Raw genomic sequence first — 20,275 nt, 5'->3', positions numbered from 1 at the left:
TTTATCTCCTATTTAATATGTTGCTCCATTTTGTATTTCAGATTTCCCTCAAGCATCTAAAAATGTTACAAAACAGTGTCATTTCCTTTCACATTAAATATCAAATTAGCCAGAGAAGTTCAGTAACTTGTAAGTACTCCAAAAAGCAAAATATTAAGAAATGAAGTTGAACTGGTGATTCCATCCAGTCAACTGTCTAAAGGGAGGTAAGGAAACATCTTAGGTGCCAGACATCATATTTAGCATTTTACACAGTAACCCGGTTTAATCCCATAGACTTGAAAGCTGGTATCACACCCACCATTTGAAGGCTGAGAAGAGAGGCTTGCAGAGGGTAGTGGCTTGGCGTGAGTTTCAGTTAATAAAAGCCCTTGGTGGAATTATAAACTCAGGTGTTACAGGCTCCACAAAGCATAGTACTATCTCAGAGACGATGGAAGGCATGGGTCTCTTGCTAAGAAGGTACCATATTTGCTGGCAGTCAAGTGGTGTTCAATACTGCTGCATCTGGAAATAGCAAATAATGGCAGTAGGGGGCATCCAGCCACTTTCTACATGATTAGCTGCAAAAGAAACAACTACAAACACACGTTGGAAAAATGCGATATAGCTAAGGACCAGCTAGTAGGAAAAAGTAGCTTTTGAACAAAGGGTAGACTACGATCTAGGAGGTGCATTAAAGCAATTTGCCCATTGAAGCTGGTTGGTGCTGCAGCGCTCAAGGGCCTATTGGCTGCACAGAAGTCTATTCCTCCCCGTCTGAACGGATACAGCTAAAGTAGGGCTATTCAGTGCTCACCTTCAGATGGGAAGGCAAGTCCTATTATAAGAGATATACACAGATCCGTATCACATCCTGACAGTATGTTTCTATAGAAAGTGCGGGATGGGAGGTTCCATTAATCTAGTACTGGAAAACACCTTGTTCCCGGAGCGCGTATTTTGGGAGGAACGCACACTACACCACAGAAGCTTCCTCCTCGAGATAAAGACACAGCATCTTTCATTATCGATCCCCAGAGTGGAACGTATCCAAGGCTCAAGACGCGTCCCTCAGCCCCCTGCAGCACTGGAAGCGCCGGGGTCCCCGCGCGGGCGGGGACGGCGGTGACGCAGGAGGCGGCCGGGGCGCCGGTCCCGGCGCGGGGAGGAGGGGGCAGGTTGTTCGGCGCGGTGCGGCGCAGGCCAATCAGAAGGCGCGGTGTTTCGGACGAGGGGAGGGGAAGGGTGGGCGGGAGCCTCCAGGTTTCCTCGGGGCCGGCGCAGCGCCGCCTGCAGTTCCGAGCTAGCGCGTGGGGCCGCCGGGGGTCTCCGATCCCGCCCGCGTGCCCGGTGTTCCTCCGCGGCTCCCCCGCCCTCGCAGGCCCGCCTCTTCTGCGACTCAGACGCGGCTCCGACGGCGTCTGGCCTCCCCCTCTTCGGACTCCTAGGCTCTGCCAGCCGCGCGACTCACCCCGCGGCTCTTCGCCTGGTGTCCGCGGGCCGTGCGGGGGCGGCGCCGGCGGGGGCGCCTCACCCCGGGCCGGCGGCGGTAATGCTGCTGTGGTTGCCGCCCTTGCGGCCGGGCGGACAGCTGGCGGAGGCAGGAGCCGGAACCGGAGCGCCCTCGCTGCTGGCCGGGACGCCGCCCTCGCCTGCGCTCGGCTCCCGCGGCCGCCGCGGGACGCCGGGGCCCGGCGCGGCATGAGGAGGAGGCTGCGCGCTGGCGAGCGCCCAGCTCCTCTGCCCCTAGGGCCCCCGCGGGCCCCGGCGCGTTGCGCGCGCCGGCTGCGGCCCCGGCGCCCACGCTAGCCCCGCGCAGGCACGAGACGCCGCGGCCCCGAGGAGGAGGCGGCGCAGGCCTGCCAAGCGCGGGCTGCCCGGACCCTGAGCGCAGGGGCTTCGCGACCTGGACCCCGGCGGGCGCGGGCAGCCGGAGCCGCGGGGGAGCCCGACTTGCTGCAGTCGGCCGGCCCTCTCCGCAGGGGCGCCGCGGCGCGCAGCCCGCACCTCTCCCCACTTAAAGCCCCTCCTCCCGCCGCTACCTGGCGTATCGAACGCGGGTCCTTGCCCTTTCACGGCCTCCTCGGGTTATTTGGCCCCCGGGGCTCCCTGCCCTGCGTCCCCTCCCCCCTTCCCGCGCGTCCTCCCACTCTTCCCCTCCCCCGGCTCCCCCGCCTCTCATTCATTCCGTCGGCTCCCTCCTCGCTCCTCCTTCCCGCTCTGGCCCCTCTATCCCAGATCCTCTCCGCGCGGACCCCGCTGCAGTCCTGTGGTTTTTAGCACATTCATGGAAGTTTAGGGCCTGGACGGTGCCCCCAAGTCCGCCTTGAGAGCGCAGCCCGAGCTGCCGGCCGGGAAGAGGAAGATGTCTGTGCTCAGGCGGATGATGCGGGTCTCCAATCGCTCCCTCCTCGCCTTCATCTTCTTCTTCTCCCTCTCCTCGTCTTGCCTCTACTTCATCTATGTGGCTCCGGGCATCGGTAAGCACCGAGACACACCCTCACTTCCCACGGTCACAGTGAAGGAAACGCAGCATATTACTTACGGGAGATGGAAGCTGTATAAACAGGGGCCCGGCAGAAAGCATTTTATTTGAAATGCGATTTCAGACCTGTCACATAAACTGCTTCGGGGCATGGCTTTGGCATGTGAGTTTTGTCAATGCACGTTTAAACAACTTAAAGACTGCGTTACGTGGACAGAGCAAAATAAGGTGTGGTGGCCCGAGATGCCCTGGTCGCTTTCTTGAGTATTCGTGACAGCTTTATCCATTTAATATTAAGTTTTTAAGTTTAAACTTAGTAATCGTAATTTTATTCAGACACTCTCAGCTATATTAACTAGTTGTAAAAATACGATGGAGGAACCCACAGTAGGGAATGTGATTGAGTTCAAGAATGTACTGTTCTAGTGTTCTAGGTCGCTTTTTTAGAATGGGGTCAGTGAACATTTGTGCCACACTTCAGGAATTTTTAGGCGATGAGTTGTCTAGTAAAAACAATGCTCCAATTGTTCAGTGTGCTTGGGTCTGCTTTGCAAGGGTAGGTAGCCTCTGCTACCTGTTAGGATGAATTCTGAGATAAGATGATTAAATTAACAATTATGCAAGATAGTTTACAATTTGAACCTATTTACCATTTTTTCTTTTGGTTTCTAGTCCAAAATACACTTTTGTATAATCTGCTTGAATTAGCCTCTTTAGTAAACATCCTGGTTTCTCAGCCCCTCTGGTTGAAAAGGTGCCAGTGTGGCATTCTCATGACCGAAAAATCTGAACTTCATATGGATATTAAAACACTGTATTTCCAGAACTTTTCTGAGTTCTTCCGGGTTATTATGTATTTAATGTTAAATGAGTTAGTAACATTGTGCATCTCCTATCATTGTTTTTTAGACATTAGTAGTTTTTTGAACCAGTACCATTTCTCCCCTGAGTGAGCTAAAAATGTATGTATGGCCTCTTACAGAGTGAAAACACCTGCAGAATTTTAAGATGGAATTATTATCAGGGCATTGTCTCACATGGTAGTAGATTATTTCAGTGGATTGCAGGGGGGAGGGAAGAAACAGACCTCACCAAACCTCATCAAGACTGTTGTGTTTCCTAAAAATTATGTGACTTGATTAAATTTTCAGGTTCAAGTAAAACGTATAAGCTCAGAATGATGCTTGAGAAGGCGTAAATTGTCGAAACCTTGATATCCCGAAATAGAAGTTTGGGGTTAAAGTTTGAAAAAAATATGAATATTTCAACATATTATTTTCTTTTAATGCAGTTTTTTTCTTTAGGCTAAATTGGATACATCTTGAAGCCTGTAGTAGAAATGACAGTGATAGCTCAGTGGCTTTGAGAGTAGTTAGCCAAAATATTCAGCAAGCTTTTTCTTAAAATTCTCTGCCATTTTGGAAGTCTTATCAATTAACTTCTCATTCTACAGCAATTTTTACTTTCTTATGTAGCTCTTTAAAGGTTGGACATCTTTGGGGGATGTTATTTTATGAGATATTTTAACTTTGAGAGATTCTGGAGAAGTTTTTTTTTGCACTTAGATAACAATTTTCTTACTTTCTTGGTATTTTGAGTAACATATTAAAATTACTCCAAAAGCTAACCAAAGGAAATCAGAATTCCAGCTTTCACTTGATAGCCATTTTTTGTTATTGCATTAATATATTATCTGTAGATTCTTAAAATTCAATTGATGTGAAGTAGTAATATATCTTTCTTATTTCTATACTTAATGTTTGCCATAGAACAATCACTGACATGGCATAAAAATTTTGGCAGTTGTCTTCTAGGCAATTAGGTTGACATGATTTAAACTACTCTGTTCTTTTGGGTCTTCTAATTTATAACTTAAAAAAATTGATTGAAGCCAGTAAGAAGAATGAAAACCAAAACTTGTGAAGTGTTAACAGTTTGTTAAACTGAATCTGTTTCTTAAACTAGCATTATTTAGCAGCAAAAAACCCTCCTTACTTTTAATTATTGAGAAGCAGTTTTCCAAAACTCAGATTTTTGCTTGAAAGCTTGAATTTTGTCATTGGTAACACATACTGTCAGTTTTTCTTGAGGCGTCAGGCTCATTTTGCTCTTTTTGGGGGAAATGTAGGTCAAATACAGAAGTCTAAATGAGCATAGTTTTTCAGTTGTACCTTTAAGTAAAAATGGTGTTCCGTGAAAAAAATGTGGCTAGTTCAGCTCACAATGCAATGATCTATTGCACAATTTGATTTTCAAGACAACCACAGTACTTTGGTATGCTGCAGAAATGCCTTATGCATACTTCTCGTTTCATCACAGATTTCTTTTTTCTCTTTTCTTTTTTAAATTAATTTTTATTGGAGTATAGTCGATTTACAATGTTGTTTTACTTCTCAGTTATACGTATACATTTATCCACTCTTTTTTAGATTCTTTTCCCATATAGGTCATTACAGAGTATTGAGTAGAGTTCCCTGTGCTGTACAGTAGGCTCTTGTTATTTGTTTTATATATAGTAGTGTGTATGTGTCCATCCCAGTCTCCCAGTTTATCCCTCTCCCTGCTTCCCGCTTGGTAACCATAAGTTTTATTTTCTACCTCTGCATCACAGATTTCTTATTAATGAGACATACCCCAAGCTAATTAGGTTCTTATAACTAGTTTACATTAGATATACATAGAATCTTTTTGAAATAATTCATATTTTAGCCTGAATTACATCTTGGGGCAGAATTTTCTTGTGACTAAAATACATGTTATGTAAGAGAGCATTTTTTAATTGATCTTAAATAAATGTTTCAAATCTCTTATGTTAAAAAATCCATGTTGATCCTATCCACATCAACCTGTTTAGTAGACATCAATTGTATTTTCCTACGTTTTTTGCCCAGAGACCTATTTTTGTCGTGTGTCTTCCCCCAGGCAGTCAGTCCTGTCATTTTAGTTACTCTTATTAGTCTCCTTCCTCAGTGTTCTCCTCTCCCTCTCTTCCTTCTGAGAAGATAGTACCACACAGTTGTAGGTAGCAGAATATGTTTAGTTTCCAATGTTTTCTCATGTGGCTCAACAACTTTTTGACTCTTTGGATTTTAATCTGCAATGAATTCCAGCAAACTCAAAGCTCATTATTTTAAGAATAATTTGAAACACTTTCCTTGAAATTTCTAATTCATGCAAGAAACACAGGAACTTTCTTTATATTAGGAACTTTAGTACTAAGGGAAATTGGTCTGCAGACCACCCTCCACCCTGGAAATCCATGGACACATGGCTCTAGCCCACCCAGTAGAGGCTGGTACCCTGAATTTTTTCTCATTCTCTTTCTACTTTTGTGCATGATTGCAAAAAGGTGAGTGCAGTGTTCCCCTAGGGTCTTGCCTTGGCTGAATTGAAAATGGAGTTCCATTTAGTGTGAAACTGTTTTCAGTATAACACAACATAGTCATTTACCTGCTATTGCATCAAAGGAGTAGGTGAACTGACTTATAGATTCATTCAGCAAACACGAATAGAGCACCTCAGACAGGCTAGACATTGTTTGAGGAAAAAAGATGACCAAGACAGAGTTCCTTCCCTCATACAGTGGGATGAGCGCCGTGAAAGGGCTGCATCAGGTCCTCAGAAAGCATGCCGTGGGGAGTGAGGTCTGGTTAAGGATTTCCAGAGGAGGTGATGGATAGGATTTATCTGGACTGAGCAAAGGGACTCTAGTCAGAGGGAACAGCATGAGCAAAGGTAGGTTCCAGAAAATAGGAGTATTTCCATCTGGCTACCATCCAGGGCGTGGGTTGGTAGATGGGCCAGATTGGGAAGAGTGTCGGGTCTCCCCTGCCCAGCCTCGTGTTCTGGCACTTGGGGTCCCTGAACTTCCTGGCCGAGAGAAACTGGCCTTGGTTCACACAGCTTTATTAAAGCTGTCTGTGGTTAAGAAAGAAGTTGATGAGCCTTTTATCAGCGGGGCAGTATTGTGGGGGAGATTGCGCAGCTCCCCTGGGGGTGGGAGATTTCACTGTCCATTTGACGGTCCTGACCTTTGTCAGACTTGCTTTCAGGCTGTCTTATTCTTTGCGTAGAGGTGGAGTCCGGTTGGGCCACTTTGGTGTGAATTCCTGTGGGCCCGTTGAGGAATCACCTGGCCATGTGCTTTGCTTTTTTGGGTCTCAAGGAGGTTGGTGCCCTGCTGGGTCAGGTGGAGCTGGGGATGGGTGGGCAGGGCGTGGGGGTATGTTGTGGGAGTGGGTGGCTTAGTAGGTCCTTGCTCAGAGTCCCCCCGACGTTCCGGCTGGGTTTCTCTCAGTTTGCTCAGAGAGTAGCTTGTTAGTTGCCTGTAGCTTTCTTATGGCAGCCCTTTAGCCTCCTGGCGGGGTGAGTCTGGTTGTGCACTTCTGAGCTGTTACAGTTTGCTTTGTGTTTCAAAGGTCCTTCTGGTTTCTTTCCTCACCAAGTTCTCTGGTCACCATGGCTCTTTTGGGGGGTTCTTTTGGTTTGGGCCACCGTGTTGGGTATTTCTTTTTTCTGGGCCTCTCTTACTGGTCAGGCTTCCCATGCTAATATTTTTGTCTTGTGAGTAGCAGGAAACATCAGAAGTTCTGAAAAGGGGGATGCTGGAATCCTTTGTTGTAGAGCAGTTCTTCTGCGTGGAGTGTGGGTTACAGAGGGCGGAGCCAGTGGCTGGGAGACCAGGTGGGAAGTTTTTTCAGTTGCTCAGGTGATAGAAGATTCGAACCTGATCAAGGTTGTAGTTGGGTCAGGGCAGAGTGGAGAGGATGTGAATAGTGGGATTGAAGGAAAGGGAGAAGCTTGAAGACGATGCTTGTATTCTGGCTTAGACAACCAGGCTGTGGGTCGTAGGGACTATAGAAAGGCAAGTGCCTTGAGGGGGCGATTTTGGTTTTAGAGATATAGAGTTGGGAAGCTTATAAGATAGCCAGGAAGAACTTGTCAGTAGGTAGGCAGATGGACATAAGGGCTTAGAGCCCAGGAGAAATGTCTAACTGGAGAGAGATTTGGGTGTCTTCGGCATATAGGTGAATGATACATATCTATTTTTCCCCTGACACACCTGAGTTAATAAAACTAACTTGTGCAAGCAGAAGTGACTCACTAAGTTAGTTACTCTTAAATGTGGAATGATAGGGGTTAAATTGGAATATGAAGGAAGCCCAAGTGCAGTTTGAAGGGTTTCCCATGAGGCTCTTTTACCTTTTTCACTCCCCAGCCCTAAATGGGAAGCAGTGTGATTGACACTGTGGAAAGTTTAGATGGCTACCCAAGGACAGCTGGTGGAGGCTGAAGGCAAGGTAACGACAGATGAAATCCATCAGCCTAGGGCACGTGGAGAAATAGGAATAGGAAAATGAAGGGAGAGAGAGAGATCATGAAAGTGAAGAGAGACCTTCGCAAAAATAAGTAAATAAATAAAAATGATGATCAGCAAAACAAGCATTGCAGTGGGATATATAGTTCAGTGGGGTAAAGTCTGGAAGGAGAATCATGGATTTGGTAAGTAGGAGCTCTGTGACAGCCACTACAAGAGCTGTTTTTGTGGTGTCATAGGGCACCAGCCAGATTGCCTAGCCTTGGATTGGATTGCCTTGGGTTGGATTGTAAATCAGAGGTCAGATGAAAGTGGATCAAAGGAGCCTTATAAGATGGGAAGACCTGAGCTTATGTGGATGCTTGGGGAGTGAGGGCACGGTTTGAAGATTTGAGGAAGGGAACAAATTACAACGTATGATCTAGGAAGACTTAATTCATTTACTTATTCATACATGTTTGTCTGTGGTTCTGCACTGGGCAGAATCCACACGGTCGCTGCCTTCATAGAGCTCGTAGCCAGTGGGAAATTCGCATAGTTGCAGAGCAACTATTCTGGAAGAGAGTGTGGAGCGCAGTTTGCTATGGGGCACCAGATGGGTGGATGGGGGCACTAGACTAGGCGTCAGGGAGAAGAGGGAGGTTAAGCTGAGGCCAGAAGCTTAAGTTAGGTGATTAAAGGGTGGGCCTGGGGAGAAGTGCTTCAGGTAGGAATGGGATATTTGAAGGCTAAGAGATGAGAGAGAAATGGAAAGTTTTTTTAAAAAAGAAAAAGGGTAGGGGGCTAAAGAATAGAAATCAGAGAGGAGTGTGGGCCGAAGCCAGAGAGAGAAATACGGGTCCAGCCATAGAGGACCTTGTAAGCTGGGTTTGAGAACTTGGACTTCAGCCTGAGGACAATGTCAGACCACTGAGCTTAAATTTTAAGTAGGAGAGTGACATGATCAGGTTTGCATTTTAGAAGTACTTAGGCTGTACTGGTGTGGATGGATTAAAGTCAGCAGTTCTGGAATCAGGGAGACCAGGTAGAGGGAGTGGGATCAAGTATATGGGTAGATTAATTTTGGAGATGGGAGAGGAGATAAAGACGTTCATGATAGCAAAGATGAGATGCATATGGAGAGGGAGGTTGAGGACATGCATACCTAATAAGGTGGGTGACTGAGCTCTTACAGTGAGCGGCTCTGTTTACGTGAACAAATGTTAGTATAAACTGTTTCCTAGACTAGGTTAGGAGATTTGGTTTCTACCTCGGCACATACTAGAGGCTTAGTGAAGGGTTGTTGAGTGACTGTTTCCGATTAAATCACTGCTTTTGGTGTGGCAGCTCCAGTTCGCTCTCTTCCCTGCCCACTCATCAATACCATTCTAGTGTTGGATGTTAGACACCTTGGAAGAAATATGGAGGGGCTGTCAGGGGATGAGGAACAGTGGAGAAAATGCCAGGATTGGTCAGTGTATTAGTTATCTATTACTTTCTAACAAATTACCTCCAAATTGAGGGTCTTAAACCAACAAACATGTATTATCTCATCGTTTCAGTGGCCAGGAATCTAGACACGGTTTGGCTGGATGCCTCTGGTTCAAGGTATCTTACTCGGCTACAGAGTGTAGCTCAGGGCTGTGGTTGGAGGCTCCACTGGGGGAGGATCTGCTTCCAAGTTCACCCACATGCATCTGGGCAGGATTCTGTTCCCTGAGGGTTGTTGGACTGAGGACTTTGCTTCTTCGCAGGTTATCGGCTGGAGGCCTCGCTCAGTTCCTTGCCCTGGCACCTCTCCATTGGGCAGCTCCCAGCCCCATTGCTTTCGCCATATTTTCTTTGTCAGAAAAGAGTCTCTAGGTCCAGTGCACACTCAAGGGGCAGGGGAGCCTTCTCAGAGGCTGCTTACCACCGTCAGGTTGCCATTCTTTTATTTTTATTATTTTATTCTCTGGTTGCCATTCTTGAGCGTATCCGTTAACTCAGCTATATTGTTTCAGCACGAGTGAATCGAAATCCTATGACCTTGTGGGAAATTAGGTATTTTTGAAGGGGATATTGATTGATTGAAATCTGACAATGCTAAATACCATTCTCCTTGTTACCATTTTATAAGTAAATTTGACGTCTATTAAACAACATGGCAGAATGAGGTAGTGACGCATTTATTCTGCGGCAGGGTTTATCATTACTACTTTTTAATGTTTATTAAAGGTAAAAATAGCCGTGTCTGTGGATACCTTAAAAAGAGAAACGCCTAATCTAGGTTTGTCGTCTCTGTATTGGTAGGTATTCCAAATACTATTTGGAATTTTGTTGGGAACAGAATGCATTTTCCTCTCGGGGCAGTGTTACATGTATAGAGGGTGAGTAATTTCCTTACCCGTCTTGTGACCAGCCTGTTTATCACAGGATGTACTGCGAAGCTTCTCAGGACACATACGCTTGTGCGCATGGCGTTAGGCTCTGGTGGTTGCAGCTGTGGCTAAGCCTCTCCCCACCGGAGCCCCTCTGTCTGAGGGCCCCGGGCCATGGGAACTTTGGACACAGAGGCCTTGGCTCTGGAGCCAGAGCTGTGTGCAGAGAAGCCCCAGGAGCAAGATTCCAGAGGTCTGCTATTGGAGCTCCGCACCCCCTGCCCCGTGCTAGGAGAATGGCCTTGTTGTAAAGGAAGAGAAGGAAAGGCCCCTAAAGATCACCACTTGCCCAGAGTCTCACGCGTTGTTGTTGGAAGAACTGAAGTGGATGATTTTTGGAAAAGCTGAACTGTGCCCCTTGGGATTTCTGTGCCTGAGTTGCCCTGGAACATTGAAGATTTGGGGGACGTATGACCTGTGTCTTCTTCAGCTTTAAGGAATACCCCATGGAGAAGAGAGGAGACTCTTCTGGATAGTGTGAGAGCAGTGAGCGTAATTACGGGGCAGGTTTTCTGCTCTTTGTAAAGAAGCCAAATCAGACCATTCTAACAGAGCTGTAAACAACAAAATAAGCGGCCTGCTAAGCGTTCCTTTCGTAACCTGTTCTCCAGCCGAGAGTAGATGACCACAGGTTAAGGCTGGAGAAGGTGCTTTGCTTGGGGGACCGGACAGGCTTCTCAGCCCCTTGCCCTCGTTTCCTCGGCGCTGTGTTCATCTCTGCAGCCCTCTCCCTCTTCCACCTGTGCCCACTTCTACCCACCTGCCTTTGTGACTCCTTTTCCCTTTCCAGCCTGCCCCTCATGTTTGTCTTAACCTGAGTGAAAATGTGGAGGTGGTGAGAAGGAGGTACGTTGGGAAGAGATTTTTCTAGAACTTGGATTTCCTAGGTCCTATTTGGGAGTTCTGGAGAATGGAGAGCCCCTCCGGCTTTGTGTGTTTACAGTTTTCTCCTTCCGGTCCATTTTCCTGGCCGCCTTAGACCATGCTAGCTCTTGTCACCACTGCTTGGACTGCACTTTTTTTTTTTTACCAGTTTAATCAGAGCAGCCTGCCCCCAGCTCTTTCTCCCTTCTCTTTTTTCTCCTTTTCCATCTGAATCTCTTTTTCTTTTTTTGATTCCCAGAGGCTCCGGTGATTGAATATTTATAAAGTCTTTTCTTTCCATTTCTGCCTGTTGTCAGGATGATAACAAAGAGAATAATATACGAGTAATATTGTGATTCGAGTTGAAGATTGGCTCCATTGAAGGTTAAAAGGTTTTCTGAGGATACCTACAATGCCATGGAAAATGGTTTACTCTAGTTATTACTAGGTATTTTTACTCATGTCTTGGGCCCACTGGAGAGTTTCAGGTAGCACCCCAATTTTATTTCTCTCTAGCACGTATATCCTATACTGGGCCGACTTAATTTGTTCTGTTTCATGGGCATACTTGTTTTCCGTCATGGCAGAACTTGACAGGGTTCAGTTTAAACCACAGCAAAAACCCTCCTCAGTTAAAATAGGAAAGATAGCTTAAAAAAGATAGCTTTGTCAGTTTTATTTTTGGCCATGTGGCACAGCAAAATGTTTAGGAAGACATAAATCTCAAATTTGTAATTAACTTTTTTTCTCCAGAGGCATAATAAGTATGACTTCCTGTTCGTATCTTTGTTTTCATGATTAATTTTCTCGAGTTAGTAAAAGTCTTTGGCTCTATGAGGTCTTTGTGTTGTATGTTCGTTAGGGATGAAACATAGATTCTTCGTTGTCTGAATGAATCGTTCGTAAATTAGAAAGCTGTATAAAAGAGGATGTATTTGGTATAAGTTAAACTAATTATGAAAGCTTCTACTTTTTTGCTTGTTAACAAATGTTAATGACGTTTAGAGAATGGTTTTTCAATTTTCAAACATGAAGGTGCTTAAGCCTTACCTAAGGCAACCCAGGTCTTATCACCAGATATTCTGATTGTGATCCTGGTTGATTTTTAATTAATACTTCAGGTAATTCTGGACCCTGGGAACTTATTTCTTTTCTTTCTTTTCTTTTTAAATTTATCTTATTTATTTTATTTTTGGCTGCATTGGGTCTTCATTGCTGCACGCAGGCTTTCTCTAGTTGCAGTGAGCAGGGGCTACTCTTCCTTGCGGTGCACGGGCTTCTCGTTGCAGTGGCTTCTCTTGTTGTGAAGCACGGGCTCTAGGCACATGGGCTTCAGTAGTTGTGGCACATGGGCTCAGTAGTTGTGGCTCGCAGGCTCTAGAGCACAGGCTCAGTAGTTGTGGTGCACGGGCTTAGTTGCTCCACAGCATGTGGGATCTTCCTGGACCAGGGCTCGAAGTCGTGTCCCCTGCATTGGCAGGCGAATTCTCAACCACTGCACCACCAGGGAAGCCCCTGGGAACTTATTTCTGACAAATACCCCAAATGGTTGGGAAATAATTTAGTGCTAAATAGTTTTACTTTTTAGACTGGTTATCTCATATCATTTGATCTTTCATAGAACTGATCTTACCTGTTAAAAAACGGATTAATTTGTTTATAGCATCATGTTTTACTGGAGACAGAAATGGCTATCACGGTGAAGAATTTTTTTCCTCCAGAATGGAAATGGCCAGAATGGACAGACAGGTTGTTTAAGACAACCAGGATCATGTGTTTCTTTATGAGTCTCCACTGACTATGTGATTGAGTTATAGGTTGATCCTAAATTTGTTTAGTATTTTTAATTATTACAAAGATATACTGTAATTCACTTAACAAGGTCAGTGAAAGTTATTAAAGCATGTGGCATTACATGTTAGCCAATGGAAGTAATTTCAAAACAAAAGACTTATAAAAGTCTTTATAGTATTTTCATAGCTAAGCAGCTCTATGAGGTTTGTTACTATACCATGATATCTTAATTGAAATATTATCTCTTTCTTTATTTTTAAATATTTGGAGCTTGCTAGTGTTAATAATTCTTTACTGAAATCATTTATATATATTGCCTTGCTGGTAATTAAGTTAATCGCTCAGATATTGTGACTTCTAATTATAGTGCAATTTCCAGTTTGACTTGGAGGAAGAGAACTTGGACTTTATTTTCATTTGAATCAAGAGACCAGTGGTAGGGACTTCCCTGGCAGTCCAGTGGGTAAGACTCTGCACTCCCAACGCAGGGGCCTGTGTTCGATCCCCAGTCGGGGAGCTAAATCCTGAATGCCACAACTAAGAAGTCTGCATGCAGTGACTAAAAGATCCCGCGTGCTGCAGCTGAGACCCGGCACAGCCAAAAAATAAAATAAAATAAATAAATAAAAATAAATCTTTGAAAAGAGGCCAATGGTAGAGAATGAGAAGATGCCTTGTTTTTAGATTTGAAAATATGCTCTAGCTTTGGAAATCTTTGAAATTCATTTCCCATGCTGTGTCCCCTTTCTCCTGCCTGTTATACTTACTTTCATGATTAAGTAAGTTGAAATTATGAAAGATATTTTAATTGTGAAAACACAGGGAAATTGGGGATGGTTGTAAAACATAGTTCAAATAGGTCTCCCTTTTATTTTTTCTCAAGATAGCATTCTTAAGCGGGTAGAGGTTCATTTCGCATTCACTTTAAATGTCTTCTGAAATCATTCATTTTCAGCAGATTTATAATGTTTCCTGGATGTGTTTATTTATGGTTTCATCTTTTAGTCGGTAATTTCATTAGGTAAGTTTCCTTACTGATTAGATTAAAAATGTAATTGTCTGCATTTTTCCTTCCCTGATTCCCTCATTTCCTCCTGATTCTACTTTTCTCTAATGTGGTTTATAGCTCAACTCTTCAGGCTTCTGTCATGCTTTAAAGAGGCTATGTGTTTAAGTGAATAACAGTGAATTAACAAATGACAGTGCTGAGAGCTATCGTGTGTTAGATCATGTGTTCAGAGTCTAGTTTTTGAATTTTCAGCTGAATTTAAACTAGGCTGAACTGATGGTCTGGTTGTTGTAGAAGTAATTCCGATGTTTTAGGCAGTTTATTCTTTTTCAGGATTTTGGTTTTTACAGAGGAACCCCCATGGCTTCTTAGTTTCTGGTACTGCTTGGCAGTTGGTAGTTATTCAACAAATATTTATTGAATAAACACGTCTCTACCCTGAACGTCTTTAATAAGACTGGTGGGAAAGTCAAATTTTATTCAAAAACATTTAACTTTGATCAGTATTCAAACACAAGTAATACCCTCAAATAACTTAAGACTGTTGAAATGCAGAGTGGAAGTGGTAAAAGTACCTGTTGGAAAGAATTTTTTGTTAATGTTTGGTGTCTACATCAGCAAAGCTTGAGCTGTTGGCTAAGATCTGAAATAGATCTGTACTGTATGTGATCACTGTATTCATTATTGCTTGATAAAATGAGATTCTGACCACAGAATTATTTCATTCTGTTTATTAGTCAGCCTGTGACTTACTGGAAAGATAGGGAGGAGGATATTATAGGCTAGTAATTATTTGCTCTGCAGATTTTCTTGAGCCCATACCTGACTTTGAATTATTATCACCATGGTAAGATAGTGTTTAAATAGTGAGATCTGTTTAAATAGTGCTTTGACATAAAGGGAATCATTTGTTTTACAGCCTGGCACAGCCTAGAAGTCTGTTACTTTTTGTTTTTAACTCAAGCAATACTTTGGTCCTAGGCAAAGTATGAACTATATTTCACATGTCATGTGGCCTCATCCTGGGGTTTACAGTATTATTATTAGAGATAATATATTTAGCTTTTACAAACTTGCATGAGTAATGTCTGGAAACTTGTTGCACAAGGGGCTAGATGTGGAAAGAAGAAAACTTACAAGCATGTGAAATAGATTATTGTGAGTTCTTAGAAATTCAGAGAATACCTGATTCAGATATCTGTGGTTACTGTCAAGGGATGTCTACATGCAGTGTTTTGCCTTTATCCATATTGTTTATTTCCTTATGTGTTCTGTGGATTATTTGGGAAACCGTTTTCTCTCCTGTGACTTTGAAGTGCCCCTTCTGACTTCCTCCTCGCATTAGTTGAAATCTGTTTATCCCTCCTGTTGTCACTTCCCTCATAACTTTTTACGTTGAAGGTTTTTCTTTTTCTTAGCCCCTCTCTCTCCTCTAGAAGAAGCCATTGCTTCTTCCAAATAGCTGCCCCTCAGGGTCATTCAGACCAGTGCTTGAATCTTGATTTTTAAAAATTCCAGCTGTGTAACTTCTGAGTTTGTTTTCTGATCTCATAATGGGGAAAGCTGTACCTGTATCCCGGGGTGCTGTATTCGTTTCCTAGGGCTGCCGTACACGTTACCACACTCTATTCCAGTTGGCCAGAAATTTGAAATCAAGGAGTTGGCAGGGCTGTGCACCCTCTGGAGGCTCTAGGGGAGAATCCTTCCTTGTCTCCAGCTTTGGGTGCCTGTTGGCATTCCTTGGCTTCCTAGGCTGGTGGCCAGGTCACTCCAATCTCTGCCTCCATCCTCACATTGCTTTCTCGTGTGTGTGTGTGTGTGTGTGTGTGTATGTGTGTGTGTGTAAAAACCTCCCTCTGCCTTTCTCTTGTATGTGCACTTGCCGTTGGATTTAGGGCTAACCCAGATAATCCAGGGTGATCTCCTCATCTCGAGATCCTTAACTTAATTACCTCTGCAAAGACTCCCTTTCCAAATAAGATAACGTTGACAGGTTCTGGGAATTAGGATGTGCACACGTCTTTGGGGGCCTCCATTCAACCTGTTACATAAGAATTAAGTGAAATGTAATTATATGTGTGTTTAAGTATATTTATATATGGCATTTAGCTCAGTGCCTGATGAATGTAGTTACTCAATGTTAATTCCTTTCCCTTCCCTTCAGAAATCTGTGCTCTCCAACATTCTGCCCCCCTGGGATGCTTTCCGCGGTTATGCTCAATTCAGAGCGTTTCTGCTCCGCTTTGCCCCTGCTGGCGTCCTGTGGTGACCATCAGGTAGTCTGCTTCTCGTCTTCCATCTTTCCTTGCTTGACCATGCCTGGGTGTCCCCATGTCTGTGGTGTGCTCTCTCTCCCGACCCCAGTCTTTCTAACCTTCCACGTCTGGCACTTTCTCACCTTCATTAATGTTACTTCTCATCTTCACAATGAGCTCTAGTCCCCTCTTCTTTGTTTTTGCACCCCATTCGTCCATTTGGACCTCTATAACTTATTTTCCATTGCTGCCAACACTATTCAAGTTGGATCGCTTATCCCTGTATATCCTTTGCAGCTGTGCACCTCACAGCCTCTGCTTATACTGTCCTATCGACGTAAATGTGCTTCTCCCTCCTTCCTCTTACTTCTCTTAGTGCCTTCGCTTTAAAATTCATCTTTCCTCCTTCCACTCAGGCCACAGTCATGCTCAGGTCCCTCCTGTTACAAGAAAACTTCCCTTGACCTTGCTCTCACTTACCTGTTCTAAAACTGGACTGCTTCCACTTTATCCACTCAACTCCTTACTAGTTTCCTTTTGTTTCCATTATTTGGGTGAAACTGCTCTCTTGAAGGTTGACCGTGATCTAATAGCTTTTTTCAAGGCTAACTGGGTTGGTGGTGAAGAGCTGGGTTGCTGGAGCTGACTGCAGGGGGTGAATTCTAGCTCCACTACTTGCCAATAACTGTGTGACCTTGAGCAAGTCCCTTAACTCCATGCTTTAATTTCCTTATCTGTAAAATGGGAATATTAGTACCTAGCTTATAGGATTGCTTGTAAGGGTTACATAGATTAGTTTATGTAAGGAACTTCTAAGGATGCCCAGTAGAGTATGCACTAGGTATTAGTTTTTTTTATTTTCTAAGCTATTGTGTTTTAGTCTTTCTTGTTAGCCTGTGTGGTGACATTTGACATGGTTGACCGTTCCCTTTTCTTTTGTCCAGTGACTTCTTCACCATGTTCAAGCTCAGATTAATTCATCTCGGGGTCTTTTATCTTTGTGTCTCCTATTTGTGGTCTGAACTTCACCTTCTTATCTCCTTTCTAGATAATTTTTCCTGTGGTAATTCACCACCACGGTTCCTACTTTTACTTTTGTGTGAGTGTCTCCGCAAATTGTATTTGTACCTTGTCTTTCTTAGCTCCAGCACTGCGTTTATAGCTGCGTGTGAGAATGCCTAACCAACACAGTCTCCCTCACAGTCAGCTCTGTTGTTGACTTCTGGTTTTGTTAAAGGACCTGGAGATTGTGACGATTAGAAACATGGATGTCGGGATCAGAGGGATGTTGTATTTGAGTCCTTCAGTGCTTAGGAAGCCTTTCCAGATCACTGCAGACGGCACAGTCTCCTTGGCTTGAATACACAGCGTGCTTTCAGTGAACAAAGCTGCGTGTGGAAAGAGGTAGAGAGACACAGCTTTATGGCAAATGTACTCCTTAGTTTTATTAAGTTGAGAATGAGGCATGTTCATAAATCTTTCCACACAAACCCAGGGTAGGATGCCTAGAAGCTGTTGTAAACTGTTGATTTTTGAAAGTTTTTTTCCTTTAAGTTGTAGTTGTCCCCCCCTGGAAAACAGACTAGGTAAAGAAGTTAAATTTATGTCTCACAATGCAGAGGCAAATAGCAAATGAACTAAATTAGAGAACATGGCATCATTTTAATTAACCAGTGGTAGTTTTTAGTGTGTTTCTGAGTTGTCTTGAGACCAAAGGGCAAGGATGGGAAAGATTTCCCTCTTTGTTTTCTGAAATGTAGTCTCTTGTAAGTTGGAATAGAAATTTTAGACCAGGATTTCCAGGCTTGCCAATAAGATACTATATTTTATAGTAATGATAATTAGCAGGCAAGTATAGTTACTTGAGTGTGGATTACTGGACTTTCATGATGTTTGGTAATCAGACAGTCTGGACCATTCAGTGCTGGTTTCTTGGGCCTTGAAACTCTGACACATGGCCTTGCTCCTGTTAACAATGCCTCTGTTTAAACACAGCTTCATTCCTTAATGGGTTTTGATCTTTAGGGATTAAACCCGTGAGGACTATTAACCTAAGGAATGTAACTCAGTTAGCTGTGAATGATTTAAAATAAACTAATAGATTTCCATTTGGAGAGCTTGGTGTCTCACTTTATTTCTTCTCCATCCATCTAATGAATGGTAAATGCAGTCTTTTGGTAAATGATTCACCTTTGTCACAGGTGCCATCAGTGATACATTTTCTTAACGGTTTTGTTACCTGATATTTTGAAAGTTTTTAGGAAAATTTGACTTTGATTATCCTTTTCTGTACTGGATGTTTTCCTTGTTTCTTAAATTTGACTTGGTTTCAAGATTCAAACCATTTTCTTTGTAAGAGTAGGTGTGTTCATTAAAAGTAAAAGCTACATAGTTTTTAAAAGTTCTGTTTCCAGGACAGACAGTGAGGTACATGTGTTCTCACCTAGCATATCCTTGCTTAGGCCAGTACTGTTTCTTCCAAGGCTGGGAATCAGTACTGGTCTTCGCTTAATAACCCTTGGCTCAGTCCTGCTTCTCCATGACAGGTCTTTTTTTTTTTTTTTTTTTTTTCCAGTTTGGTGCATAACAAATATTTAGGATATTTACACCACTGATAACAGATTTCGTGTATAACTTTAGGATTAAATGATCCGAGAGATTGTAAATCAGTTGGCATTCATTTTTTTTTCCTGCATCATTTCAGTTGAACTTGAGATCTTGGTTTAGGTAGAGCTGCTAATGTTACTTTGGCTTTTCTTGAACATTTTCCCACATTTTTGGTTGGCTGTTCTCTTTGTTTTCATTCTTCACTTTGTCTCGTTTGTCTTTTAAAGTCCATTAGAAAGCAAAACTGTAATAAAAACTTGTGGGGCTTGTAACCCTGGTATAATAAATTCAAGTCTAAACAAGTTAAATCTAATTATAGGACTGCTTTCTAGAGAGGATGTGGACAGTCTACTAAAAATGATTGAGGTAAAGCTTATGTGGAACCTGGATTTCTGTTTCTCTCTCTTTTATGGCTTGAAGGTGAGAGAAAGAGTGTTAATACACTCTGCTTCTCTACTCTCGTTATCTATTTTCTGTTCATTTGTACTTTGAGCAAGTTCAAATTTCAAAAAAATGGGAAAGGAGGTAGCAAACGTTTTGCTCATTTCTCTGTATCATGTCGAAGAAGCAGAACTGGGCCCAGAAAATGAGTCGGCATTTTTGATTTTTTCATTCAGCATTCATTTTTCGAGAGTGTCATTACTGTGTTGGGAGACAGCTTACCTTAAAATTGAAAGAGCCATTAACCGAGCCTTGCAGTTTCTTGGTTTTGCCATGAAAGTGAGCTTCCTCCTCTTGTCTGAATGGAGTTTATGATTTTTAGCTTCATGCTTGGAGAAGTTAGAGTAGAAGGGGCTTTAGAGAAACCTAGTGTAGTACGGCCAGTTTTAGTTGAGGAAACTGAGATCCAGTGAGCTGCCCATGGTAGCAGAATCAGGACCAAAAAAGAAAAGGTCTTTTGACTTGACTTCTGTGCCTGTCTGAGGAGGCTTGCCATCTCAAAAGCCAGGGATTTTTGTAATCTTTGTCAAATTACCAGTTTCTCCCAAAGGAGGAGATTAGAAATTATTTTTGAAGCACTTACTCTGGAGAATTAGATTAACAGCTTGAAAATGCCACATTGATTTTGATTTTGTCTGCTTTTACAGTCCTGGTAGGTAGATTTGTGATTTAAAGGGGGTGTAAAAGTTCAAGTATTTAAGAAAAATTACAAAAAGTGATACTGATTCTAGATCATTCTACACTCTGCCCCTCCAACGGCTTGAGAATTTGCAAGATCCATACCCATACTAGAGAGATTGATTTATGATCTATTTATGATTCAAGATGGAATCCTCACCTTTGTGGAGTCTTTGGTTTGAGGGAATTAATATAGAATTAGAGAAAGTGAATTTTAGGAGTATATGGTTGAATACTTATAAAAAAATGCCTCTTCGAAATTTCTAAGTATATTTTATAGTAGAAACTCATCTATGGATAAAGGAATTACGATATTTCAGTTTGTTCGTTTAGTCTCATTCTGTTTGATGGATGGATGTTACTACTTTAATTTTTTCATTTTGTTGTTTTTTTAAAAGAGTTTGTTTTTGTAAGTTTTTGATAATGGGAAATAGTCATTTTATA

General features: G+C 43.0%; 1 protein-coding gene across 2 annotated transcripts in view; it reads left to right on the top strand.

Moving 5' to 3' along the window:
- Positions 1-2,307: 2,307 nt before the first annotated feature.
- B4GALT6 (beta-1,4-galactosyltransferase 6) overlaps positions 2,308-20,275 on the top strand; it is a 65,532-nt gene continuing 47,564 nt past the window's right edge. Inside the window, exon 1 of one of the 2 annotated variants that reach the window (XM_060028850.1) lies at positions 2,308-2,462. In XM_060028850.1, coding sequence (XP_059884833.1) covers positions 2,348-2,462 — 115 coding nt within the window. In that variant the 5' untranslated portion in view covers positions 2,308-2,347. Of the gene's footprint in view, positions 2,463-10,452; positions 10,661-20,275 lie in introns of those variants that run through there. The other variant, XM_060028851.1, reaches the window with a different exon arrangement.

This window comes from Delphinus delphis, chromosome 13, assembly GCF_949987515.2.
Source record: "Delphinus delphis chromosome 13, mDelDel1.2, whole genome shotgun sequence".
NCBI lineage: Eukaryota > Metazoa > Chordata > Mammalia > Artiodactyla > Delphinidae > Delphinus > Delphinus delphis.
This window is presented reverse-complemented; position numbering and strand designations above follow the sequence as displayed.